Raw genomic sequence first — 27,385 nt, 5'->3', positions numbered from 1 at the left:
TTAAGGCACTCTACCCCCCTCCCCCCCCCCCCCCGAAAAAAAAAAACTGGTAGATGTTGCCTTTCTGTCCACAACTTATTAAAATCGGGTATCTACAAATATCTGAACATAACACAGTTTCTCCCATTACTTTCTTAAATCCGGAGGTGCCAATTCCCACCCAGTGAGTTTGCACCCACTAATATTCCCCTAATGATGTTTCAATATCTCCCCTCTGGGGAATACCCCACTGGACATACATTTTCAACAGCGACGAAGCCCTTGGCCCTCAATCGCTAGCGGTAGCCATATTCAAATACTGCCCGATCCAGGCCCAGCAACGCACAACAAAAAACTTACGGGAGGTAAACTAAAAAAACAGAAACTGAAAAACAGCCGCAGAAGTGCAGGTAAAATGCTAGAGCACTGCAGAACCGAAGATTGTCGAGGTGGGAATTATCCTGTGGGAATTGTCGAGGGTGGGAATTATCCTGTGCGAATTGACACCCTCGGGTGGGAAATTGTCAGAGATGAAATTAGCCTAGATGGGAATTGTCACCAGGGCAATGGATGGGTGAGAACTGTCCAGGGGACTACTCCCCGGTTAACTACCTCTTTCTATGTGTGAAGATGTAGTTCCTGCTTTTCTTAAGAACACTGGACAGCTACAAGATTAGTGCATGCTATAGGACAAAACCTGGACTGGATCAGTCTGGCATGTAAAGTGGGAGGGGGAGGAGCTTATCTCACAAGCAAGGGACATCATATTAACAGAAATCCTCACAGAATGAGCACTTAAACTAAAGGCTGGAGCCTGAGGGCCTCCAACCTTACTCTTCTTCAAGCCCAAGCACAGAAACAAACTTCCTGTATGCCCAGCCTGTATTGGGGTAGGCTGGCTCTTCCAAAAAACAGCAAGGGAGATGCTTGTTCAAAATTATGATCTTTATTAAAAGTCACCAAACGACTCGACACAGCTGCCATGTTTCAGCGCCAAAGTGCCTGCTTCAGGAATCGTATGGTTTAGGTTATGCAAAGGTAAATGGTATTTCCAAAACCAAATGCAACCGTGAACAAATTATGGTTATCCAAGGTATAAGGCAAACACTTTCAACAAATGTCAGCAAAAGCTGACATTTGTTGAAAATGTTTGCCTTATATCTTGGAAATAATTGATTGCACCTAATCCACACACCAAACAATTTCCTGTCTTAAAGTAGCGTTGTGAACCAGCTCAGCTCAGGTTTTTGTTCAGTGCAATCAATAATTTCTTATTACACAGGATTATTCCTTATTTCTTATTTCTTATATTGACTCCTGAGGCAGGCCTTACAGCCGAAACACAGCTCGTATTGAGTCATTAATATTTAATAAAAATCTACACCGCACCATTGGTTTGGGACGTAATCGTTACCTTTGCTGTTTGTGTGTTGCTTTGCTCTGTGTAAGGGTTGTTTTTTTTTTTCCTTTTTTGTTTCTTCTCTTTGGGGAAGACACACTCCTTTCAGTCAGGGTCATTCTTCCCAAGATATGCAGCCAGCAGGAAACTCTTGGGCTTTTACTCTGTTTTTTATCTTGGTTTGACTAGGAAAAACAGGTACTGGCTTCTGGTTTTACTTAAAAATAGACATATGTGCATGTTTAAAATTGGAAATGTGGCACATGAGTGCTTGTAGGAGGTGATTAGAAAGGAGAGTTAGCATTTTCTTCCCCACTGTGAAAAGCTGTTAACTGACCTCATGGACAGTAAATCTGTAACTCAGAGAAATAAAAGTAAAATTACCAATATTCTTTAGGAAGGAGAGTTAGATAAAGAAACCGTTAAGACAGTGATTGACTTATATTCTGTCTGCTAACATTTTTCTGGCTCCAAAGCTCATTAGTTCAAGTAAGACCTTTGCCTCCCAAACCACTGACTTGGAAACACACAGTGGTTGGTATTGGCAGGCACTTAAAATCTTTGTTCCAGCCCTGCCCCTACACGTGGATCTCTGAGTAGATTTGGTGGCTTGGCTGAGAGCTTCCAATGAATGTGCTGTAGTCTCCCAATCTCATAAAAACCATTGCTTCGGTTACATATGACTCTAGTTGGGGTTAATTTGTGGGGAAACGGCCCGGAATTCAGTTTCACCACTTATTTTCAGACTGTAGTGCAGCAGAGGGACTCTATCCCTTCCCTTCCACGCAGCCTGCAGAGAAGAGGAATAGTAACATAGTAAGTGACGGCAGATAAAGACCTGAATGGTCCATCCAGTCTGCCCAACAAGATAAACTCATTTTACATGGAGTGGAGGAGTGGCCTAGTGGTTAGCATGGTGAACTTTGGTCCTGGGGAACTGGGTTCAATTCCCACTTCAGGTACAGGCAGCTCCTTGTGACTCTGGGCAAGTCACTTAACCCTCCATTGCCCCAGGTACAAATAAGTACCTGTATATAATATGTAAGCCGCATTGAACCTGCTCTGAGTGGGAAAGCGCGGGGTACAAATGTAACAAAAATAAAATTTATATGTATACCCAAGTTTGATTTATCCATGCCATTCTCAGGGCACAGACCATAGAAGTCTGCCCAGCACTGTTCTGAAGCTAATGTCAAAGCCCATTAAAATTTACACTCCAGCCCATCCTTATCTATTCAGTCACGATCAGGGCGTAGACCGTAGAAGTCTGCCCAGCTCCCGTTTAGTTTCCAATTACCGGCGTCGCCACCCAATCTCCGCTAAGATTCCACGGAACCATTCCTTCTAAACAGGATTCCTTTGTGTTTATCCCACGCATGTTTGAATGCCATTACCGTTTTCATCTCCACCACCTCCCGCGGGAGGGCATTCCACATATCTACTATTCTTTCCATGAAAAAATACTTCCTGACATTATACCTGAGTCTGCCCCCCTTCAACTTCAATTCATGTCCTCTAGTTCTACCACCTTCCCATCTCTGGAAAAGGTTCATTTGTGGATTAATACCTTTCAAATATGGTGGTAGAGCACAGCAGAGTCACTACTCCCTAATCCAGCCCTTCTGCTGCCGTTGCGCCTGGCTGTCCCAACTCCACAGTTCCACTTCCTTTATATCTACAAATTAAGCCCTGACTCTAGTATTGGAAAGGTCAAGATTTCTTTCCCCCACCCCATTACCCGATTCAGCATCATGGGGCCAGTTGTACTAAACATTTTTTTTTCCATGGATACAAAATGGGGAAACCTATTTAGGACTTTTATTCCCCTGTGAAACATTTCAAGAGCTCAAGATTGCTGGCTTTAAGGAACAACCAGGACCAATTCTGATTCACAACATAAGTAGCTTGCTAAGTGGCAACACAAGGAGGTTGTATTTTGTTTTCTTTTGCCGTAGTCCCAACACCTTTCCGGAACTGTGCCAGTTTCACTGGAGACTCAGTCACCTTCTATGGGTCATTGCATAATGGAAATGGCAGGGAGATGAAATGAAAGTGCAGGTTTGTAGGACCAGACAGCACATGCAATACTTCTGCTACAATGTTTCCATTGTTCTGGACAGCTCAGTGTCCTGTTCAGAAAATCGCTTATCCCCTTCTGTTTCCAGAAATGATGGATTCCGAGACACAAAACCCATTTATCGACATGTTCTAATCTGCTGCAGTCTTCTGACCACTGGTTTCTTTAGTCTAGATTTGAGTATTCTAAGTAATCCCTTTTGACTGTGATGGTTAGTGTGGGTGAGGCAGAATAAAGCAAACTAACAGTCTTCTCTAGAAGATGATGTGGCCTGTTGAGTAGAGCAGTGGGCCATGAATGAAAAAACAACAACATTCAGTTCCTGTTGCTGCCACTGACTGCTTGGGCAGGTCACTTGAGTAAGAAGAGTGTGAACAGGGGAGAACAGCTGTAGCCTAGCACACAAATCTGAACTTGCCTGATAGGGTGAGCGTCTGCCTCTAGGTCATAAGGAAAAGGTGAGTCAGTCCAACTCCTGCTTCAAAAAACTTCCTGTTGGAAACTCACCAGAATTCTCTGAAACAGGAGGCCAAAATGTATTTGTGTGGGTTTGTAACCCACTTTTTCCAGTCTCATGATCATGATGAAAATAGTGCTACAGAATAACACATGTAAACACAAATTTAGCATAAATCAACTATTTTAAACAAATATTGATAGGTCCTAGTAACCCACCCCATTTGCCTGCCTGTGGTCTTGAAAAAAGCCCCAAAGCAACAGGACCCTCTATCTGTAAATCACCATGCGATACCAGTACTGGGATTAATGTGGTTGAGTGTCCTGTCCTTGGAAGGAGAGTCTCTTATAATTTGGTGTGAAAAAATGTCAGAATTTTCAAGAGGTGGGGGAGGCTTTATGACAAGCAGCCTTCCCTCATCCCCAAGTGTTGCAAAGTGTCCCTCAAAATAGCTTTTGAAAATTGTCCAGGGTAGCCATGTCATTTATCAATGACACCTCTAGGAAGGTTTATGTTATACAGAATCACCTAATTGAACACTCATTCCCTTTCCTGGATCTCATATTCTTCTGGCTGATGTAATCCACAGAGGATTTGACTAACCAGTAGCGATACTAGGAAGCAATTAACTTCTCCCATCTGGGCCAGAGAATTATGGCCTCAATAAACTTTAGGTTTGACAGGGGTGGGAAATAGGTGAAAAGAAGCCCTCTGAGCCACCAAATGTTCTGTAAAATCTGCTTTCAACACCTTTCAGTTTGCTGGAACTTTATCTTGAAGTAGGCACCTCAGGCATGGCACAGCACAGAGCCCTTTCCAAGCTGCTTGTGTGTGGGTGGAAGTGTTATGTTTCAGGAACTTCTCTGCATGATAACTCATTTTTATTCTAGTAAATATATATAAATCTAAGAAAAGATAGAAACTCAGATTCACACGAAATGAAGGACTCAAATTTAATGCATGTCTCTCTGTCTCCTCTTTTCTTCTGTTCACTTTCCCCTGTCTCTCCCTTTCTCTATCGCTTCTATTTCACATCCTTTTTCCCCTTTTCCATTCTCTCATGTTTTCCCTTCCTTCCTTCCTTCCTTCTCCCTATCTTCGCATTCTTTTTTATTTTCCCAGTTGCCAAAGCACAATGTTACCTTTCATAAGGTCTTCAAAGAGGTACCTGAAGAGGAGAACCTGATTGATTGTAAGTTTAGTTTAATGTGATTCTAAAATATATGTCACACTTTTCCAACAAATGCTTAAGGTGGAATGTAAAAGGAAAAAAAAAAAAAGAAAACAACAAATTGTCTTTGGTTATACATTTTTAAAAATCTAAAAAAAAAAAAAAAACCCACACACCTATCTTGCAACGTAAGATATCCCAACTGCAAATGATTTATTCTATTGCCGCCTGAATCACTTTATCCAAAAATGTTAAATAGATATAAAATGTTTGATTCTGGTCTATACCTGTCATGAATATTGGGATTCAATGAAAAAAAATTTTAATTTACAAACTATTATGACACTACGGAGCTCATTTTCAAAGCACTTAGACTTACAATTCCATAGGTTACTAGGAGGAGCATAATCGAAAGGGATGCCCAAGTTTTCCTGGGGACGTCCCAGCAAGGGGCGGGGAAACCCGTATTATCGAAACAAGATGGGCGTCCATCTTTCGTTTCGATAATACAGTCAGGGACTCCCAAATCAGCAAATTTAGGTCGACCTTAGAGATGGTCATCCCCAGCAGAGATGGTTGTCCCCAGGACTTGGTCGTTTCTGATTTTCAGCGATAATGGAAAGCGAGGATGCCCATCTCAGAAACTACCAAATCCAAGCCATTTGGTTGTGGGAGGAGCCAGCATTCGTAGTGCACTGGTCCCCCTGACATGCCAGGACACCAACCGGGCACCCTAGGGGGCACTGCAGTGGACTTCACAAATTGCTCCCAGGTGCATATCCCTTACCTTCAGCCAGATGCACTAACTGAACGGAAAAAGCCCTTCCCTTACCGATCCCTTAGCGATTCAGAAAGGAACGGGCATCACATGCAAATGAGCTGCTCGCTGTTAGCTCATTTGCACACGATTTCCTTCCTAAGGAGGGGAAGCCAGTGCAGAGCAGCCAAGCATTATGTGTGGCTGCTCTGCGCATGCCAAAGATGGCTTCATACATGCAGACAAGCTGCGTGTATAATAGCCGTCTACAACCTTAGAAAAACACAAGTCCAGGTGAAAACGTCCAAGTGCTCGTCAGAGACGTCTTTTTTTTTTTTTTTTTTTTAGAGTATGGGTGAAGGACGTCCTTTGCTATGCCTCCGTCCCTGCGATGGCAGTTGAGGACGTCCAAAATGTGGATGTTCCTGTGAGAAGGACATTTATGCCTTTGCTATGCCTCTGACATCCCCTTTATTTATTTGGATTTTGGATCACAAGTAGCAGCAGTGGGATTTGAACTGGCCACCTCTGGACTGCAAGACCAGTGCTCTAACCACTAGGCCACTCCTCCACTCCACGTCACTCCCTTGAAATTTGGCCGTCCCTGTGGGGGGGCACAGTTCAGGACCTCCAAAATGTTTGAAAGAAGGACATCCATGCCTTCGCTACGCCTCCACTGACACACATATACCTCCCCCCCCCAGGGATCTGCATACTGCTGCGATGGACCTGAGTATTACATTTCAGGCTGGCAAAAAAAGTTTTTGAAGTTGTTTTTTTCAGGGTGGGAGGGGGTTAGTGACCACTGGGGGAAGTCAGGGGAGGTCATCCCCGATTCCCTCCGGTGGTCATCTGGTCAGTTCGGGCACCTTTTTGAGGCTTGGTCGTAAGAAAAAATGGACCAAGTAAAGTCGCCCAAGTGCTCCTCAGGGACACCCTTCTTTTTTCCATTATCGCTCAAGGATGCCCATCTGTTAGGCACGCCCCAGTCCCGCCTTCGCTACGCCTCCAACACGCCCCCCGGGAATTTTGGTCGTCCCCGAGATGGGAAGCAGTTGGGGACGGCCAAAATCAGCTTTTGATTATGCCGATTTGGGCGACCCTGAGAGAAGGATGCCCATCTCCTGATTTGTGTCGAAAGATGGGCGCCCTTCTCTTTCGAAAATAAGCCTGTAAGTCTAACCCTCCTCCCCCCAGTCACTAAGCCACAAGCGGCAATGCCGACACAGCTGTGTCAGCATTAACGCACGGCAGCTGCTAGTGCAGTTTAGTAAACGGGGGGGGGGGGGGGGGGGGTAAGTACTTTGAAAACACACCTCATTATGGCCTATGCATTTTAATAAATGAAAATAGCATTTTTTTGTTTTGTTTCTACCAGAGATATGTTAACAAGTTGTGTAAATCAGCGAAAAGGTGTCCCCTATCCATCACCCCCCCAGCCCTCAGAAAGCTTCACTAGCCAGGAAGGGCATGGATTCATGAGGCAGATTACTGTTTTTTAACCAGCAAGTTTGAAATCTGTCCCTCATGCATCCATTTTGGATGATCTAGCCAGCACTCTAGGCCTGTCTGTAGATTCTACACCCTTCTATTTTTCCATAGGTTTGTAAATAGTTGTAATCTTATCTTCAAAATATGCCATCAGTTATTACAATCAAGATCCAGCACATTGTCTAGCATTTGATAAGGGAGATAGAGTCAGTTTTTTTTTATCTCCTGATAAGGTTCTCTTGAGCAGAAGAAACTGTTAAAGAAAAATCATTTCTGTCTCTTTTAACCAGTGCAATAGCTGACTTACACGTATGTCACAGTGTAAGACTTGCATAGCTGTTTATCTGCCTCAAAATGAGATTTCTTCCACATTATGTCTAAACTTCCTCCTTGCTCTTTCAGTAATCTCACTTCTGCGAAAAACCCCAGAGCACATTTTGCTATACTCACTAGTTGGGTCTTTCATGGGACTACCAAATTTAAACCATCTCCCAAATTTCAGTTGCACCCCTTCACCAGAGTGTACATAAGTATTGCCATACTGGGACAGACCAAAGGTCCACTAAGCCCAGCATCCTGTTTCCAACAGTGACCGATCCAGGTCACAAGTACTTGGCAAGATCCCAAAAATGCACAACACATTTTATGCTGCTTATCCCAGAAATGAGCAGTGGATTTTCCCCAAGTCCATTTTAATAATGGTCTATTATAGCCTTTTCTTTTAGGAAGCCGTCCAAACCTTTTTAAAACTTTGCTAAGCTAGTGGTTCTCAAACTTTTTCAGGTCAAGGCACCCCTATGCTACACAGTCCTCTCAGGTCTCCCCCTCCCCACCAACAGTGTTGAATCCTACCTTTGCTAGCAGGGATACCCAAGCTCCGCCAGCCGAAGAGGTCTGAGGCCCAAGCTCCATGCTGCTTGCACACCAAATCAGTTGTACGCTTCAGCCACCGACACCTGCATTCCCATGCATGCCCTCCTTCTCCTCCCCCTTTCCATCCAGCATCTGCCCTCTTTCTATCCCCCCTTCCATCCAGCCTCTGCTCTCCCTCTCTCCCCACTTCCATGCATTCTCTAGCCTCTCTCTCTCCCCTTCCATCCAGCTTAAGCCCCCTCTCTGTTTCTACCCTAATCCAGCGTCTGCCTCCTCTGTCCCTCTTCCCCCATACACACCCATCCCTGCCACTTTTCTATACCAGCAGCAGCGGCAAAGTAAGATACAGCCACCACAAGGCAAGGCTGTTCCTTCACATGGCTGCGGGCAGGACCGTTGGCCACGTGTATAGAGAGTCCTACCTCGGTGGCTGCAGCTTGTTTTGCCGTTGCTGCTGCTCATCTAGAGAAGCAGCAGTAGGAGCTTCGGTGGCAGCGGGAAGGAGGTGGGGTGCTGCACCACACAGTTTGGAAACCACTGGTGTAGACAAAATATTGTGCCTAAAACTCTCCCCAATTTTTGACATCGACCTAGCCAGGTCAGTCATACGTCTTGGGCAGATCCTTTTTTAGTACATTTATTAACCTCATTCACAGAATCAATGCCTTCAAGGGAAAATTGGGTAAGAGATAGATCAAACCAAGTCACTGTGGTAGCTCTTACATTGTCCAGAGGGCAAAAAAAAAGGTCTAATGTATGGACAGGAACGCGTGTTCCATCTGAAATAACTTTGGGGCTCATTTTCAAAAGAGCAAAATGTCCAAAAAGTGGCATAAATCTGAATCTGGATGTTTTTCTCACAAAAACATCCAAATTGGTATTTTCAAAACCAATTTTAGACATTTTTCTATGAGGTCTGTCAGAAGTGCATTCAAATCACAAGGAGGCATGTCAGAGGCGTGTTAAGGGCAGGATCTGGGCGTTCCAGACACTTGGATGTTATTCTGCCATAATGGAACAAAACAAATATCCAGGGCTATAAATTGGACATTTTGGTCTGTATAAGCCATAAAAAAGTGCCCTAAATGACCACTGGAGGGAATCAGGAATGACCTCCCCTTACTCTCCCAGTGATCACTAACCCCCTCCCACTCCCAGCCTCTATGCCAGCCTCAGATGTTATACTCCGGTCCATTAGAGCAGCAAGCCGATCCCTGGAGTAGTATAGTGGTGGGTGCAGTGCACTGTAGACAGGTAAAACCAGGCCCATACCTCTCCCTACCTGTTATACTTGTAGGGGGAAACTGTGAGCCCTCCAAAATTCACCAGAAACCCACTGTACCCACATATAGGTGCCCCATTCACCCATAAGAGCTATTGTAGTGGTGTACGGTTGGGTTTTGGGGGACTCAACAGACAAAATAAGGGAATACCTAGGAGCTTTTATTTGAAGTCCATTGCAGTGCTCCCTAGGGTGCCCCATTGCTCTCCTGAGATATCTGTGTGGTAAGTCAACAAAGAATGCTGGCTCCTCCTACATCCCAATGGCTTGATTTTGTGCATTTCTCACTTGGGGTTTCTTTTTTTTTTTAATGGACTAAAAATGTACACACACAGAGCACAAAAACATCTAGCAAATAGCCATTTTCAAAGCAGAAATACATCTATCTTTTTCTTTTTTTCGAAAATGGCTATATTCCCCACTTGAATTTTGGATGTTTTTAGCAAAACGTCCAAAGTTGGACTTAAACATCATATTGAAAATGCCCCTCCACATGTCATGTGACTACCATGTTTTTATATTTGTTTAAATTTATTTGAATTTTTATAATTGATTTTTTAATGTTTATTGCATAGTAATTTTGTAAGTCAGTTTATTCAATGATATGTGATTATTTCTTTTATATTCTAATCTACTTTGAACTACTGTGTAGTAAAGGAAGACTAGAAATGATTCGATTCAATTAAAATTAAATTAACTTCTTTCCTTTCAGGTCACATGACATTCTTATGTTGTTGCTAGCATGGTCACTGACCTTGACCCTGCCTTCTCTTTCCTTTCCTCCTCTAGCTTTCTCTTGTGCATGGCAAAAGGAAGTTCTCTACCAGGGTCGTCTCTACATCTCCCCAAATTTCATCTGCTTTTTTTGTAGCATGCTGCGCAAGGAGATTAAGGTGAGCATTTGACACTGTTGTGAACTGCTAATCACAATTATAATGATTAATTCAATGATGCGGTTCAATTCAGCTGTGCTTTGGACAGTGCCCATCATGCTTGGGGGAAAATGATCCATTTCCAATCATGATCACTGTTCTTAATTATCAGCTATGATTAATGATCACACAAATACCTATATAACTGATAAGGCTCCAATCAAATGAATAATAGTGTCTTCCTGAAATGATCCTGATTAAATTGCATTAGTCTGATATAAAACTTGCCATTTTGCCAACCATAGTTATTGGTTATCTTTTGGTGCCTATTAAGACAGACTGTTCATCTGTTTGTCTGTCCTGCCCCAGAAGCCCCTCAATTTCCACATATACCCCATCCCTTCCCCTGCTTCCTGATTGGAGCTCTGAGGTTCCCCCACTACCTTGGGCAGCATGGTGTTATAGAACAATAGAACATAAGCGTTACCATACTGGGACAGACCAAAGGTTCATCAAGCCCAGTATCATGTTTCCAACAGTGGCCAATCCCAGAATAGTTAAAGAGGATTTTATGCTGCTTATCTTAGAAATAAGCAGTGGATTTTCCCAAGCCCATCTCAGTAATGGCTTATGGACTTTTAGAAAATTATCCAAACTTTTTAAAACCCTGCTAAGCTAATTGCTTTTACCACATTCTCTGGCAATTACACATCACTGATTCAAGGCGTAGCCATACTTCAAGTGTGCCACTGGAATAAAGCTTATAAATGTGTTGGAGCAGAGAAGTAGCCCAATGGCTAGAGAAGCAGGCTACAAGGCAGGTTCAAACCCTGTTTCTCTCATTGATGCTTGTTGTACCACCATTGTCTCAGGTACAAATTTAGAACCTCATTTACTAGCCTGCATTAGAGATTAATGTACTTTAATGCATGTTACTACAAGTGATGGGCTCGGTTGTTAAATAGGCCCCATTAATCTTGGGGCATGCATTAATGCTTATAAATACATTATGCCAATTAGTAAATAAGGAGTTTTGCAAAGATGCGGTAAAAACTGGCCTTACACAGGTCTTTCCCATGTGCTAAGGCCATTTTTACTTTAGCCATAAAATGGCCTATTTTCTGTTTTTTGCATTAATGGCCATGCACTGATGTTGCCATTAGCGCGCAGTGATTTTTAAAGATTACCGAGTGAGCACTTAACTGCCACTCATTTTGTAGGCTGTAATGGCTCACACATTATCGCTGTGCTAACCAGTTAGTGTGTGGTAATGTAGAAGCACTAACTGGTTAGCACAGGAATCCTCATTCTCTGCCCCTGACATGCCTTCCTAAACAACAACAAAAAAAATTTGGAAATATTTTTTACCACACGGTTATTGTGCGCAGATTTTGGAGTTACCACAGGATGCCTGAGAACATTCCATGGTACTCTTACTTTTATCTGTGATATAAAAAAGAGCCTCAGTTGTAAGCCTTCTGGGACTTGGAGCTATGGTAACTTACCTTGAGCTTATTTGAAAAGGTGAGTGATTAAATGCAAATCTATAAACCAAAATAAGTTTAACTAAAGTTGCCTTTACTGTCTGTTGAGAAGTAGGAGAGGAAAGGAACAGAATAAACTTCAAATCTCAAACAGATTTTCTCTTTTGAGCAGACGCAGATTCCTGTCACTTCGGTAGCCGTCCTTAAGAAAGCCAACACTGCACGTCTAGTACCCAATGCTCTGAGCATCAAGACCATTGAGGGCGAGAAGGTGAGAACTCGGACAGCAGCACCAGGCCTCATGCTCTCACTGGAGAGATGGGCCTTTAAACCAGCTTCTAGCCCAGTCTAGCCTAGATAAGATTCATCAGCAAGCTCCATAAGGCACAGGCTGGGCTAGTCCTGATTTGATCCCGTTCTATATTTCTAAAATCACACCCATATATGTATATGGATGCATATATGTCAGCTGCATTCACTACACAGCCTGTTCTAAATTGATTCCTGTACAGTCAAGTCCTCACAAAATGAACTTTCCGCATTTTCCCTTTACTCTAAAAAATGCCTTTTCCTCAAATATTCTAGTGCAGAAAGAGCTGCCTATGCACCAGCTTCTATTGCATTAGTTTGATCTATAGATTTTTGGAGTTTAGAGAAGTGAAAACAGACCATGAGAATCAGTGGTAGGTAACAGGGGGTGTGTACATCTTCCACAGGCTGCATGCATTGAAATAATTCAACATTGCTCGTCTCAAGAACATTGACTTGACCTTTGGCCCTTCTTTCTTCTCACAGTACCTGTTTGGATCACTCCGGAACAGGGAAGCAGCCTATCAGGTGGTGAGTTCCCTGTGCAGCCATCTCCAGGTAAACCTGATTTCAGATGTCTCTCAGGTATATTGCAAAAATAGAAGCACACAAGGATCTTCAAGAGTGGGACAATCAAAATGCCTTTAATAATTCGACCCGACACGGGCCGTGTTTCGGCATAAATACGCCTGCATCGGGTCAATAATGTTCAAGGCACTTGACAACATAGCCAAAGAAAAAACTCTTCCCACAACACAATTGCAAATGCTTAAGCTGGTTTCTGCCGCATGTTTCAGCATTTGAAGACGCTTTTGATTTTGCACATACAAAACGCTCTTCTACTGATCTGACTACCCATGTTTTAATCACGCTTAAGCATTTGCATTTGTTTGGGAAGAGATTTTCCTCTGGGTCTTGTGACAAATTATTACTTTTTTTTTTTTGCTGTGTTTGTCTGTGTATCCTTGGACCATCTCTTCTGCTACCCTCTCAGGTATATTGAAAATGCTTTCATAAGAATTACTATACTGAGCCAGATCAAAGGTCCATCTAGCCCAGTATCCTGTTAACTCTGGCCAATACAGATTGCAAGTACCTGGTAGAATCTCCAAAAGTAGCAAGACTTCATGATACTTAACTCCAGAGATCACTTTCCCAAGATCTGCTTTGATACTGGCTTATGGCCTAATGGTTGGGGTGCCCCTTAATGCCCTTATAGCACTGGTCCTATGCAGGCTTCTTTGTCGCACCTACCTTTTAGGTGCCACTTTGTAGAATTGCCCCCTTAGACTGTGAGCTGTTTTGGACAGGGTCTTATTGTATCTGAGCACTAATCACCATTGTCCAGTGCTGTGTATATCCAGTAGTGTAAATGATAAATGTTATATTCATCTGCCTACACAGATACTCCCAGTTCCTCTAAACTAGGAATATAAAATACGCCATACTGAGCCACAGTATTGGTTCACTAAGCCAGACTTGTGTGATGAAGCCAGTTATTTATTTATTTCAATATTTTATTTTCCGCTCTATCTTTCCAATTCTAGGCAGAGTACATAATTACGTACACAGCTTAAGAAAAAAATAAACATACAACATATAAGAAAATAAAATATAAAAATTAAAATAACAATTCAATAAAAGCAGTACATCAGGACATAACAATCAATTACACATAATTGCCTTAACCCAGCAACACAACAAAACCAAAGCTCATACTGGACATAACTCTTCCTCCTTATGACTCACATAAGAACTAACTTTACCACAACCTCACTTTGTATTTGTTCAAACCCGATACTGGCGATCGCCTCTACGGTAGTATGTAAGCCACATTGAGCCTGCAAATACGTGGGAAAATGTGGGATACAAATGTAACAAAGAAATAAATAACATAGTTATGAACCTTCACAATTAGACAAAAATATATCACCAATCCATCATTCTATCTAGTGTTATTTTTTGTCTCTTGAAATAGAAAGGTCTTTAATGCAATCTTTACGTGCTCCCTGGAGTCCTCCTCTGAGTTTAGGATGTTCTTTCTGTTGATGCAGGATGGAAGCACAAGCAGCAGTCCCTTAGTCTCTGCAGGTGACACCAGCTCTGAGCATTGCAAGAAGACTTTGGTAAGAAGGTGGGCTATTGTGATGGGATAGGGAGGAAAGTGGTGCAAGATTCCAGCCCTAGCCAAACAGTTTTTCCAGAGGGTCTGCAAGAGTTCCTTTGCCAAAGTAAATGTGATAGGCTGATCACTAATGTATTTTAATATTTTAGAATTCCAGCCTGTCGGACCTAGAGCAGAAGTCTGATGAAGTGTGTCGCTTCCCAGATGTCCCAGGTAAGGCAGAATAATGCATAGTTTAGCCAGATATTGTGAAAAGATCTTTGAGCTGACATGGCCAATGCACTTTACATAACCAAAGATGTAGGTGCTAAACCGCTAGTGATCGAAGCAAAAGACACACAAAAGACACACAAAAAAAAAAAACGTCCAAAAGTAAAATTCCAAGATTCATTAGTAGAAAACCCACCTTTGCTACAAGTCTCATTGACGAGGGATTTTTCCTCCTTTGCACAGGAGCTGTAAGATAGGTTTTTCATAGTTTTTTGACATTTACATTTTGAAGATGCATATACTTTGAGTTCATAAATATCCACTGACTTCTGATGCTGCCTTTTTAGGTGAAATGTGGCCACATCGGGTGGGTTTGCTACTAATAAATCTTGGAATTTTACTTTGGACATTTTTGGTGTTTATCTTTTGTTTCTGTTTCTAAAGAAGCCAATTCACTTTTTTGTACACCCAGAAACATAAAGGCCAGTGTCAAATCATTGCATGCAAACAGAGAATTATTTAGAAGAGCAAACAAATATACAAGTCTATGCTTGTGTACGCACAGACAGATATGGAAACACATAGAACTAGTTTTCACATACTGGTTATATGCTCATCTCTGGATAGATTATAGAAAGACATAGACCTTATACACATCTCATCCCATATGACAGCAACAAAACACAATACTTTCTTTTGTGTTTGCTTCTGATTAGATGGTGCAAGTCAAGTGATAAACAGAATTAAGGGTGGAAACCAGGTGGCTGGCTCTTCACCAGAAGTGCAGAGTAAGGGTGAGTGCCTCTGATTTCAGTCTGTGCCCAGGGCCGCCAAGAGACAGAGCCGGGCCTAGAGCAGGGCTGCCGCAACCACCGCCACTCCCCCACTCGGACTGCCCCACCCCCTTACCTTCCTGCATCTGCTCCTCCCTCGGTCTGTCACTCTCCTGCTCTTGTGTGCCGGGACCCAGGTTATCATGTTAACGCAATCACCCAGGTCTCAACAGGCAGACTGAGGGAGCAGAACCTTCTGGCGCCGGTCCTCCTTGGAGGCCAGGCCTGGGAAATCTTGCCCCCCCCCCCCCCGGTCAAAGGAACAGGTAGGGGATCTTGGCTGCCCTTTCTGTGCCCTACCTGCTCCTTTGGGCTTCCAGGTCAATTGAAACTGGCACCATGTGCAATCATTCACAACTACCCTATGGTTTCTTCCCCCCCTCCCCCTCCTTCCCTACTTCCATTGCTGGGTGCCATGCACTAAGGCTTCTCCTGAGATCCTGCAGTCATGGGTCAGTATATGTTGCCATTGCATGATTATTTTGGCTACCTCCATTTCAGGGACTGTAGACGCTGCTTCCCATAGCATCCTCAGCCCCGGTTCTGCAGAGTCCTGGCCCAGAAGTGAAATCCTAATCAAATCTGTCAATAATCCCAAAGGGGCTTGCTCCAGTTAGAGAAGGGAAAAAAAAAGAACAAGACTGTGGAACGGAACGTGTCAGCAGATTTCTGCTGCACCTTTTGTTTTTTACACTTTGTTTTTGCATAAAATGATGAGATGTCTCCAGGCTGAAGTCATATTTTTAACCTGAATCTAATTGGTATTAATAGTCTGGATTTTCCAGAGAAAAGTAGGTTTACAGATCCCTACTCACCCACAATTAAAAAAATGCAAAAGAGGTCGTTGATAGTAACCAAACCTTCTCTACAAATTTTGCAAAACAAGAATGACATCACTGTCTGTATCTCTACTCATTGTTGTCCAATTTAATTTTTCTAAGCACAAATAGCACATCATTCAAACATAATGGGGGCAGTTCTGCAACTGGGCTCGTCCATTTAGGTGGCCTGAGGCTGTGTGATAGGAGCCTATATTCTTTAACAGCAACAGGGCACCCAGTATTATAAAATACTAGCTAATTGGCGTGCTAACACTTACATAAGTGTTGCCATACTGGGACAGACCGAAGGTCCATCAAACCCAGCATCCCGTTTCCAACAGTGGCCAATCCAGGTTACAAGTACCTGGCAAGATCTCAAAACAATACAATACATTTTATGCTGCTTATCCTAAAAATAAGTAGTAGATTTTCCCCAAGTCCATCTTAATAATGGCTTATGGACTTTTCTTGTAGGAAGTTAGCCAAACCTTTTTTTAAAACCCATTAAGTTAACTGCTTTTACCACATTCTCTGGCAATGAATTCCAGTTGTACTAGCCATGGACCTGGTGTAACTGCAGGCACCTAAATGCAGCAGGGATGTGCGTAACTTTAAATGTTCTGTAAGTTACACATGTAACTGGGAGCCTCGCCCATGTCAGGGAGCTGTCTACAGCACTGTATTCTTAGGACCGCTCCATGACACCGCCAACGGCTAAACACAGCCCATGTTGGTGGCGGGTCTGCTTGAAAGTATTAAGAAAAGATAAGTTGGGATTTAGATGTTTTCATATGAACAATTTAAGTAATATGTTTCATGGTGAAAGGATATACAATAGGTTGGACAATATTTTAAGATATAGTCACTAAACCGATGAGGAGGCGGGTTATAGACCGAGTAGTCTATATGAAAAAAAAGTTGCCACTGAGGTTTAGTGAAGTAATGAATGTTTTTCACCCCTTGAGATCTTATTAGGATTGGGTGTTATATTGTTAGAACTAGTATTCTACACATTTATGTACATAAGGGCCACATAAATACGAGTACCTAGAATTATGGAATTGCCTGGCTCCCCAAAGTGACCCTCTATAGTGAAGTTTACCCATGTTGACTCCTGTTTCTCCCTATCTGTGTGCAGGAGAATCCTGGAAGAACAAAGCAAGACCAAAAACAGCCATACAATCCAGGTGGCGAGAAATTAGCACCATCAATGTCCTCCTTATAATCTACCTCTTGCTGTGAGTTGGGCAGGGAGTGGGTAGGGTGTTGGTGACTGTTTAGTGCCAGTACCTCTTTACATGCTCTGGGGCTATCAATGACTCTGTTAATATGGCAAGTGTATATCAGATTAGGTTCCAATAGAGATAGGTAAGACCAGCCAATGTGAGCTTCAGAACCGCAGTCTGTCAGAAATGTATGACTGACAACTGGAAAGAATAATGCACATGGGTTTGTTTGGTCACCTTCTTATATTCTTCAAGTGTATTTCCTTGACAGTTCCAAAGGATCACTGCATCCTTCCCAAGCAAGCAGCTCACACCAGGGGCGTAGCTACGTGGGGCCACGGGGGCCTGGGCCCCCGTAGATTTGGCCCTGGACCCCCCTACCGATGACCCTCTCGACCCCCCCCTCCCGCCGCCGCCTACCTTTGCTGGCGGGGGACCCCAACCCCCGCCAGCCGAGGTCCTCTTCTTCCTTTGTTCTGTTTCTGTGTCTGACGTCAGGACTTCAGACTCAGAACGAAGGAAGAAGAGGACCTCGGCTGGCGGGGGTTGGGGTCCCCCGCCAGCAAAGGTAGGCGACAGCGGGGGAGGGTTGGCGGTGGGAGGGGGGGTCAAGAGGGTTGTCAGCAGGGGGGGGGTCAAAGTTGTTGGTGGTGGTGGTGGTGGCGGCACCGGGGGGGGGGGGGCTAAAATGTGCCCCCCTCACCTTGGGCTCTGGACCCCCCTCCCGCCGATGTCTGGCTATGCCCCTGGCTCACACTTCTGATTCTCCCTCTGTACATCTGGATTTCTCCCACCACAAAATCCCTGCTCTAAGAGCCAAAATTAAAATGTCTGTTTTCTTATTTCTTCTTGGTTATTCCAAATCTAGGGGCCCTTTTACTAAGCCGCGTAAGCGTCTACACGCACCAAAATGGAGTTACTGCCTGACTACCAAGTGGCTCTTGCGGTAATTTCATTTTTGGCGCGTGTCCGATACGTCTGAAAAATATTTTTTTATTTTCGGGCGCATGTAATGACAATCGCCAAGCGGCATTTGATGCGCGTAGGTCATTCCCACCTGGATTCTTTACCACTAGGTCAGTGGCTGGCGGTAAGGTCTCAGACCCAAAATGGATACGTGGCAATTTTCATTTTGCTGCACATCCGTTTTCTGCAAAAAAAAAAAAGGGCATTTTGTAGGTGTGCTGAAAAATAATTCTGTGCGCGCCCAAAACACACGTCTACACTACTGCAGACCATTTTTCAGCGCACCTTAGTAAAAGGACCCTCTAGTCTTTAGTGTCTGCATAAAAGGCTTATGGGATTATATTTGTGTGTTTGTCATTGGTATTGGGATAGACTGAGCTGTAATGACTTATGGCTGGCAGTTATTATGATACTTGTTGTCTGAATAGGGGGGTAGCGTAGACTTCCCTTTAAGGTATAATGTTTACTGCTTAGTCATTGGCTGAAAGAGTGAGCTCTGCTCACAGTTTGATTTATTACTTTCTTGTAGCATTCAGATACACATTGGCTGGCCTTTAGGTATAGAGGTTGGGTTTAACTCAAGATTCAAGGGCTGTTGGCTCACCTAACCTTACGGTTTTCATCTGCTTCTGTTTCAGGGTGGTCCTTCTGCTTGTGTCCTCTGGGTACATTGGCCTGAGGATCGTAGAACTGGAACAGCAGCTGACCTCGATGGGTGCCTGGCCAGATAGCTGATGGAACAGGTGAGTCCCTGTTGTCCATCTTTCTTACTCACCACAGGCAAGGTTTCTCAGCATCCAGAATGACCTAGATGAGATTCTCAGACCACAGTCCCTTCTTTATTAGTCTGAACAGCTCTTTGCATAATTCTTATGATGTCGTTCCCCCCCCCCCCAAAAAAAAAAATCGATGTGTCACACCTGTAAGAAGATTATTTCCTTCTATATCACACATCAAACTATAAATATTAGAAGTGAAAGCAAATTCTCACAATTTGCCTCATTGTGAAATGGGAATTAAAAAACATAAATAAATCTGAGTGTCAATGAAACAATATTAGGGGCCAACTCCATGGCACATGCTATGCACTGCCATGTGAAGGACCTGGGCCTGGTTCCCGCTGGCCAGGGATGTATTACTGCTAATCATTTGTAAAGCACATACCAGATATAACAGCACTGTTCAGAGACACGTGAAGGATCATTTTATAACAATTTGCCTAGGGAAGGAAGTCAAGCAGGGATCTGCTTTAAACCTAACTTATAAAGACACAAAGGAGGGGGGGAGTTAGAAATGTGGGCTACCGTTAACTGCTGTTATTAATAATTAGGTCTCATTGCATAAAATGGACGTGTGCTAAAAATAACCCATCTTACTGGTAGTCCATTTGATAACTAAGACCCATGACCTTGGGCAAGTCACTTAATCCTCCATTGCCCCAGGTACAAAAACTTAGATTGTGAGCCCTCTAGGGACAAAGTACCTGCATATAATGTGTACAGCACTGCGTACGTCTAGTAGCACTATAAAAATGATGATGAGTAGTAGTAGTAGTACATATATGTCATTATAGAATTCCAGTTTGAAAGCTGCTGAAATTGCAGGTAAAATGTATGCACATTAATTATGCATGTAGCTCCACCTCTGCTCCACTCAAACTGCACCCCAAATATGCCCAGACCAGTGTTATATAAAAGTACACGCCTACATGTCATCATACATTCTCTTACGTGGGGGATAATTTTATTAGAGGCCTTTTACATGTGCATATATGCACAAATAAAATCCTTATAAAGTTACCCCCATAATGGACAGTCTCTTGCTCTTCACAGCTCACAGGCTGCTTAAGACAGCTGGACAAGACACACAATAAAGACGCTCTGAGTTAGAACAGCAGGACAAGGGCTGAGATTCTGCAGAGGCAACACTCACTGCCCCCTCAACAGTCTCAAATTAGCGGCCAAACTTAGGGTCTGGGTTTTGGAGGGAGCTTGTCGGCCTTGGTTGAGGCCTGTGTTCAGAAGAGCCAACCAAATTTAAGGGGAACGCACTAGGTGGTTGTGAATGAAGGTGGCCTATGGTTCTTTAGCTCAACAGAGGCCAATTCTGATTAAGCTAGAGGTCCAAAGGCACAGGAAGAAAAACTGCCTGGACACAAACCCCAGATTTAGTATGTGCTTTGCGTGCAACTTAATTGAGTAATGAGCTCTTAACGATGAATAATTGGGTGCTAACAACCAATTATCAAAGTTGGCGCTCATGAAAATTTACACACGCATCTGGCTATGCGCTATTCTATAAGGCATGGCGCCTAACTCTGCTAGTACATAACTCAAAAGGGGGTGTGGCCATAGGTGTGTCAGGGGCATTCTGAAAAGTTGCCTGCATCAGTAGCATAGCCAGACACAGTATTCTGGGTGGGCCTGAGCCCAAACTGGGTGGGCACCCCCCAATCATTCTGAAAAGTTCGCTCCCAAGAGGGGGGGAAAGTCCCCACAGTTTTGCCAGACAAGCCCGAGGTCCTACCCCGTCCCCTCGAGAAATGCTAAGGAGGCTCCTGGGGAGAGGCTGCAGCTGCTGAGCCCAACTTTGCGACTCTCCCTCTGTTTACCTTTCTCGGTTTCCAGCCGATCATAGTTGGGGACCCGGTGGCTCCTCGCCAGCTTCTTCACCAGGAGAGAGCGGGGCATCCTCTGTTCCGGGGCAGCGCGCGCGCCTCGTCTTCACCCCTTCACATTCCACCACGCGCTGAGTCTGAGAGCGGCTTGCGACGCTGCCGCCAGGCAGGTGCAAGAATGTCCGAGCGTATTAGCATAGGCTGCTCGCTGCACCAATCGGAGGGTGAGGGACAAGTGCAGGGGGCGAGGTCTGCTGCCTTAGGTTTCTTGGCTCGTCTGGAAGAAGAACAGGTGTACTTCTGACGAAGGTGCTCCACTGCTGGGTGGGCCTGAACCCAAACTGGGTGGGCCTAGGCCCACCCAGGCCCACCCGTGGCTACGCCCCTGGCCTGCATAATTATAGAATACAATTTCAGCCCCCTTAACTTGAGCACCAGCATTTACACCAAGTTTCAGCAGATGTAAGTCTGGCACCTAATGTTAGGGACAGAAATCGGCACTAGCATGAGTCGATAAAGGGTTTTATAGAATCGCTTTTAGCACTGATTTTTTTTTCCAGCAGCGAATTTGGAGCACCATTTATAGAATTCCTCCCTCCCCTCCCCTCCCCTCCCTACAATTGTACATTAGAAGGACTAATTTTTAAAACAGGAATTCTTTCCAGAAGCACAGCCTCATGATGAGATGGGTGATTCAAGTATAGTTTCTGTATGGTAATTCTCTATTAAGGCAGCCTCAGCACCACCCATCGCACAGCTATTCTTTTCTGTCCTCTCTGCCTTGGTAAAGTAGGTTTATGAAGAAAAAAAGATGTTATTTTTGAAATGGGAATTCTGGTTTTTCCACATATTTGGAAAGGCCGTCAGAGACTCCTCCTGTACAGTCAGACAGCCGGCGTGAGCACACACACCATCACTTGTACAGATAACGTACCAACGCCCTCCTTATGTATGTCTCTACATGTATAATATGTCATTACCAAAACCACAAGAATCAAAAGAGTAGGGAAGAGACAATGGCCAACTCAATAACAAATATAGTCCAGAGGTAGGTTGTAAGGCAACGTATTAGATACTAAAGTACAAACAAACTCAACACTGAGCCATGTTTCAGCAAGAAGATGCCTTCTTCAGGAGTCAGTGTGTCTGATATGTGATATCAGATCATCACGTACTTACTTAAATCTCCGCCACCCTAGCTGCAAAGGACTCAAGTACAAATCTATTCATGGATCCAGTTTCTCATATATAAGCACACAACTCTGGAATGCAATTCCAAAAGCCGTGAAAACTACGTACGACCACCTCAACTTCCGGAAATCACTAAAGACCAACCTGTTCGAAAAGGCATATCCCACTGACCTGAACCCAGCAACATAAAGATACCTAAACTTGTAATGAACACTATGAACTTTACATAACTTCCCTCTCTATGATTCCCTAATGTGTCTGTGCATACCTATTTCATTGAAAATTAACCTCACTCTGTATTTGTTTCTTCACCGTAGGTAGCTATCACCTTATGGTATTATGTAAGCCACATTGAGCCTGCAAATAGGTGGGATAATGTGGGGTACAAATGTAACAAATAAATACATAAATATCTGTATCATATACAAGCTGTGAGACTTTAAAAAGCACAGGTAAAGCTTTTCCTGAGCCTATCAAACATCGTGGTAGGCACTTCAGATAGCCCTTGTTTTGGCATAATGCCTCCCCCAGCTCATTGCCAGATCGAAAGTAATTTAGGGAGAACAAACTGTTTTGAGCCTAGAACGTTTGGAAATCCAGGTCCCAAGCAGCCTGCTCTTCTTCAGCATGTCATGATACAAGGGCAATTGGTGGACAAAAGAGCATCAAGAATGAGGGTTACTTTTCATACCTCCCCTTCTTTTATGGGCTTGCACACTCACAGAGGGGCCCTTTTACAGAGCGGCGGTATTCCAATGCGGGCTTACCACTCGCTCTTCCGGGACTACCGCCAGCCCAATGCGGCTGCTAGCGGTAGTCCCGCCCTGAGTCCGTGCCATTTCTGGGAGAAAAAGAAAACCTCTGGAAATGGCTTGCATGGCAATAAGCCAGCGGTAATCAGGCATCAGTGCGCTTCCCAGTTACTGCCTGGTTAGCGCAGGAGCCCTCATTGCTCACCGCCATATGGCCATGCGTGTCTGGGGGCTTTTTTACCCGCGGCGCTAAAAAGGGCCCTGGCACGTGGGAAAAACAGCCCTGCCGCTAGAGCAGGGTTCTTTTTTCCACAGCTTGGTAAAAGGACCCCTTACTGACTCAAAAGGACAGTGTTGCACTCAGCTCCTGACAACAGCCCTGATTGACCCTTGCCAGCCCTGAAAAGATCCCAGTTACGAAATCCCTAATCTTGCATTTATATGCATCCTTTTCAATCCCTTATGAAAACCACAAGTGGCTTACAATATATTGAGCGGCGTTTTAGAAAATACATCCTACTCAGAATATGGATGTTCAAGTGTGTATAATCACGTATGAACGGTGATATCGAATTTTTACAAACTGAAACGTCAGAATTTTGTTTTTGTGGCAGCACAGGAACATCCATGATATACAATGGCCACATTGATGTCCATGGGAAGCAGAGGGAGTAGCCTAATGGTTAAAGCAGTGGGCTAAGAACCAGGGATCCAGGTTTGAATCCTACTTTAGCTAGTCGTGGGATTTGTTTTTTTAATTGTGAGCCCTCCAGGGACAGAAAAATACCTACTGTACCTGAATGTATGTAGAGGTTCAGCTCCTGTTTTGCTACTCCTGAATGTAAACCACTTCAAAAGCCTTCAGGCTTGCAGGTTTCTTATACATTCAAATACAGTAAGTATTTTTCTGTCCCTGGAAGGCTCACAATTAAAACGCACACAAAAAGCTGAAGTGGGATTTGAACCTGGGTCCCTAGGTTCTCAGTCACTGCGCTAACCAGATGTGCATGGAAGGCTATTAAGAATGCCTATAGTTCCTGAAGCTGCCACTGAGCTTGGTATCCCTTGCCAGTTTCACATTCGGAGTATGGAGGAGGAGAGCAACCACTGAGAAATTCGGGAGGTGACTTGCCTTAATCACCAGTCAGAGCACCTTTCTGTAACCTGGACGTGCTGAGCATCAGGTCTAAATATGGACCTCCAACTTTTTAGACATAGACATCCCTTCCCCCTCTGAGATCAGAGCTGGACATCCATATTTTGACCCTTCCCTAGTCCTGCCCAAAACATGCCTAGACCACATCCTCTTGCCATAAGGACATTAAGCAGTTTTAGACATTCAGATACTGGCTTTATAATATCAGGATTTTGATGTCAATGCAATGTGATCCTCTACCTGCCTGTTTTCAGACACCTAAAACAAGAATAGACTTTCTATAATCACCACCATAATTTTATATATCATTTGTTTGAGATAATTGTTCATAAATTTTATTGCATGATTATATGCAAGTCTTATTTTAAATGCGCTATTTTTTTTAACAATTGTCTGTTTTTTTTGTGGGTTTTTTTTGCAACCCACTTCAACTGAGGATTGAGCAGAATATAAATGTTTTAAATAAATATATTAAAATGCATTTCATAAAACAACTCAATGCATAGATTTGATCATAAAGAGCCTAGTAGGATGCTAAGCGGAATCTAAGTCTAGTGTTTTGAAAAAAAAAAAAGCTCTTTCCCTAAAAACTTCCAAAGTCTGGGACTCTTTTCCAGCCAGTACCAAGGGAATTGCCTTAGTCCTCCATAGCAAGTAGACTTTTCAGGATATCTACAGTGATTCAGAAGAGAGACCCTTCCTAACCCTGCCTCTGTTGTATGCAAATATATCTCATGCATATTCATTGCACATATCTTGACTACCTATCTATCCCTAGTTGTTGGCTACCCCTGGAACAGAAGCAGCATGCTCAAGGAGAGGTCAGACTATTGCTGGGCACTGCCTCTTTCATCATTTCTTATGCAAATATCACCTGTTTGCTAGTTCATATTTTCCTATGTGTTAATTAAGCTCTAAAAAAAGGCATCCTGACACTAGCTGAAAACTTCAGATCACAGCTGTTTTAGCCCCTGAAAACAGCACCTTTGCTGGGGTGTTGCATTCAAAAGCACATGCTCCAATGTGTAACCAGAAAGAGGTGTTAACATTTAATTGGTTTGATTTCTGTAGTTCATAGTCTGTGCTGTGATCCCTTTGCAGGTGCCAAGAGCTGCAATGGAATTCTGCAAGGTCTTTTGTTTCGTGAGGCCACACTCTGCTGGACAGAGGTGACTGGAAAACTGTGAAGAAGTATCCCAGTGGGAGCCAACGATGTGGACCATCCTACTTACAAGCACAGATTCATACTATTTATATATATATATATTGGTGTAGTACTGTAACTGATGTGAAAGATTGATGGACTTTACCTTTTAAGAACTGGAGGGTAGGCATGGGAGCATGAGGACCTTAGTTTGAAGTAGCATGAAGGTCGTTTAATTAGGGAGCAAAATCTAGATTACAAATGCTGGTTTTCTGCCAGGTCATGCCAGGCTGCAGCCCTAAAATCCTTCTAAACTCCTGCTGGGAGGCTTTTTTTTTTTTTCTTTTTAAACAAAATTACCACTGCACATTGTACTTCAGAGGGAATAGCATGTAACGTGGTGATTTCTTTTATTGCCTTTCACAGCTTATACCTATAGTTTACTTCCAAAGGTATTGGTCTGTTGAACCCTAGCATGACCCAGGACTTATTCAGATGAAAATAAAATAGCCCCAGCAGATCCCTTGATTTGTTATGGGCTGCTGAGCCATTACATCTTGGCTTCTGTTTTTTTTCAAGAAGCAGTCAGCTTTAGCCAGTGTTCAGTCCTGGATTTCCAGTTAGGCTGTTCAATACAAATCTGTTAGAGCAGCAGGAACGCCACCAGCCCTGCAATCCTTAAAGGTAAAGCTGTCGGTCCTTTTTCTGATCACATGAATTGCAGATTTGAGCGTTAACAGGAGTTGTAACTTCACATCTACAATCAAGATGAATATATATTTTTAAATTTATATGTATGTATGTATATTGTAAAACATTTTTTATCCTAAACTATTTATCACAGCACTTTAATGTACTGTTATTTAATTTAAATTATGTTTAATTCTATCCTGTGCCATCCCAGGACTTTCCAAAGGTTTTTCAAGACCACATGGTACATCTCTGATGGGGTGGGAAAACTTCAGGCTTGCTCTCTAACCTCTTGTATAATTTTTCTGCAAAAGTCTCTGGGTTTGGGGCTGAGAAAATGGCTTGCGTTAGTAAGATATAATGGCTCATGGTGACGTTCCTGGAATGATATCTCATGTAGTGCCAACATTGTGTCTGTCTTACGTTACTATGCCCTCCCCAATGGGAGAACTCAGGGGTTGAAGTCAGTTGCTAGAGGATGATCAGTACTTTGCAGTGTCAGTGTAGAAAAATTTCAGCCTGATCTTCCTCATCTACTTTGACTGTGCAGTATCATTTTTAAGAACATAAAACATAACCATTGCCATACTAGGACAGACTGAAGGTCCATCAAGTCTAGTATCCTGTTTCCAATCCAGGTCATAAGTTCCTGGCACGAACCCAGAACAGCAAAACAGATTTTATGCTGCTTATTCCAGAATAGACAGTGGATTTTCCCAAATCCATCTTAATAATGGCTTATAGATTTTCTTTTAGGAAAGTATCAAAACCTTTTTTAAACCCTACTAAGCTCACTGCTTTTACCACATTCTCTGCAATGAATTCCAGAGTTTAATTATTTAGTAAGTGACAAAATATTTTCTCTGATTTCTTATTGATAAAAATGAAGAGGCACCATGCCAGTTTAATTCTATGTGCATTTTGGATTTTTTTTTATTTTTATTTCTTACAGCAATGGCTTCTGCCTTCCCTCTCTCTCTCTTTTACAAGGGTAGTAAAGCACTAGACTATCCACAGGTGGCAGGAGATGCTGTAGATCAGCACATAGGTGATAGACTTAAGCTCTCAGAGGTCACCTTTGCCAGTCTGCCTAGGGTTATAGTAACTACAAGATATTTCCCTCTCCCAGACTCTAGGTTCAATGTGTATTGAACATACAACTGCCCCATGCATTGATGTCATGTCAGGAATGTTCTTTTTGCATTCAAACCCTCAAATTATGGGTTTAAGTAATTCAGTGTGTGTTATAAGAATTTAGGGTTAACACTACCTCATCTGGAAATAGCATGAGATAACCACAATGGGAGTAAGCTACAGCCCATCTTTCATGTGGTACAGCTAGTTATTCGAAGGAATTCAGGCTCCAGCTTCTCCCTATGCTCTTATACTGAGCGGATTGGTGCAGAACAGAAATTTGAAAATAAATATATCACAGCTCAAAACGATTGGACCAGTGAGAGCTCAAATCCATCTCCCCCAGCCCCATTTTCTCCTCCCCCCTCC

General features: G+C 43.3%; 1 protein-coding gene across 2 annotated transcripts in view; it reads left to right on the top strand.

Annotated features, from left to right (window-relative positions):
- The window catches only part of LOC115480436 (GRAM domain-containing protein 2B-like), a 53,633-nt gene extending 27,119 nt beyond the window's left edge, over positions 1 to 26,514 (top strand). The window contains exons 4-13 of one of the 2 annotated variants that reach the window (XM_030219106.1): positions 5,035 to 5,104; positions 10,276 to 10,379; positions 12,015 to 12,113; positions 12,638 to 12,709; positions 14,206 to 14,277; positions 14,426 to 14,489; positions 15,203 to 15,280; positions 17,279 to 17,378; positions 18,971 to 19,075; positions 25,150 to 26,514. In XM_030219106.1, coding sequence (XP_030074966.1) covers positions 5,035 to 5,104; positions 10,276 to 10,379; positions 12,015 to 12,113; positions 12,638 to 12,709; positions 14,206 to 14,277; positions 14,426 to 14,489; positions 15,203 to 15,280; positions 17,279 to 17,378; positions 18,971 to 19,067 — 756 coding nt within the window. In that variant the 3' untranslated portion in view covers positions 19,068 to 19,075; positions 25,150 to 26,514. The remainder of the gene's footprint in view (positions 1 to 5,034; positions 5,105 to 10,275; positions 10,380 to 12,014; positions 12,114 to 12,637; positions 12,710 to 14,205; positions 14,278 to 14,425; positions 14,490 to 15,202; positions 15,281 to 17,278; positions 17,379 to 18,970; positions 19,076 to 25,149) is intronic. The other variant, XM_030219107.1, reaches the window with a different exon arrangement.
- Positions 26,515 to 27,385: the final 871 nt, after the last annotated feature.

The sequence above is a fragment of the Microcaecilia unicolor genome, chromosome 11, assembly GCF_901765095.1.
Source record: "Microcaecilia unicolor chromosome 11, aMicUni1.1, whole genome shotgun sequence".
Lineage (NCBI taxonomy): Eukaryota > Metazoa > Chordata > Amphibia > Gymnophiona > Siphonopidae > Microcaecilia > Microcaecilia unicolor.
Note: the sequence above shows the minus strand (reverse complement) of the source record. Positions and strands in the feature narration are given on the sequence as shown.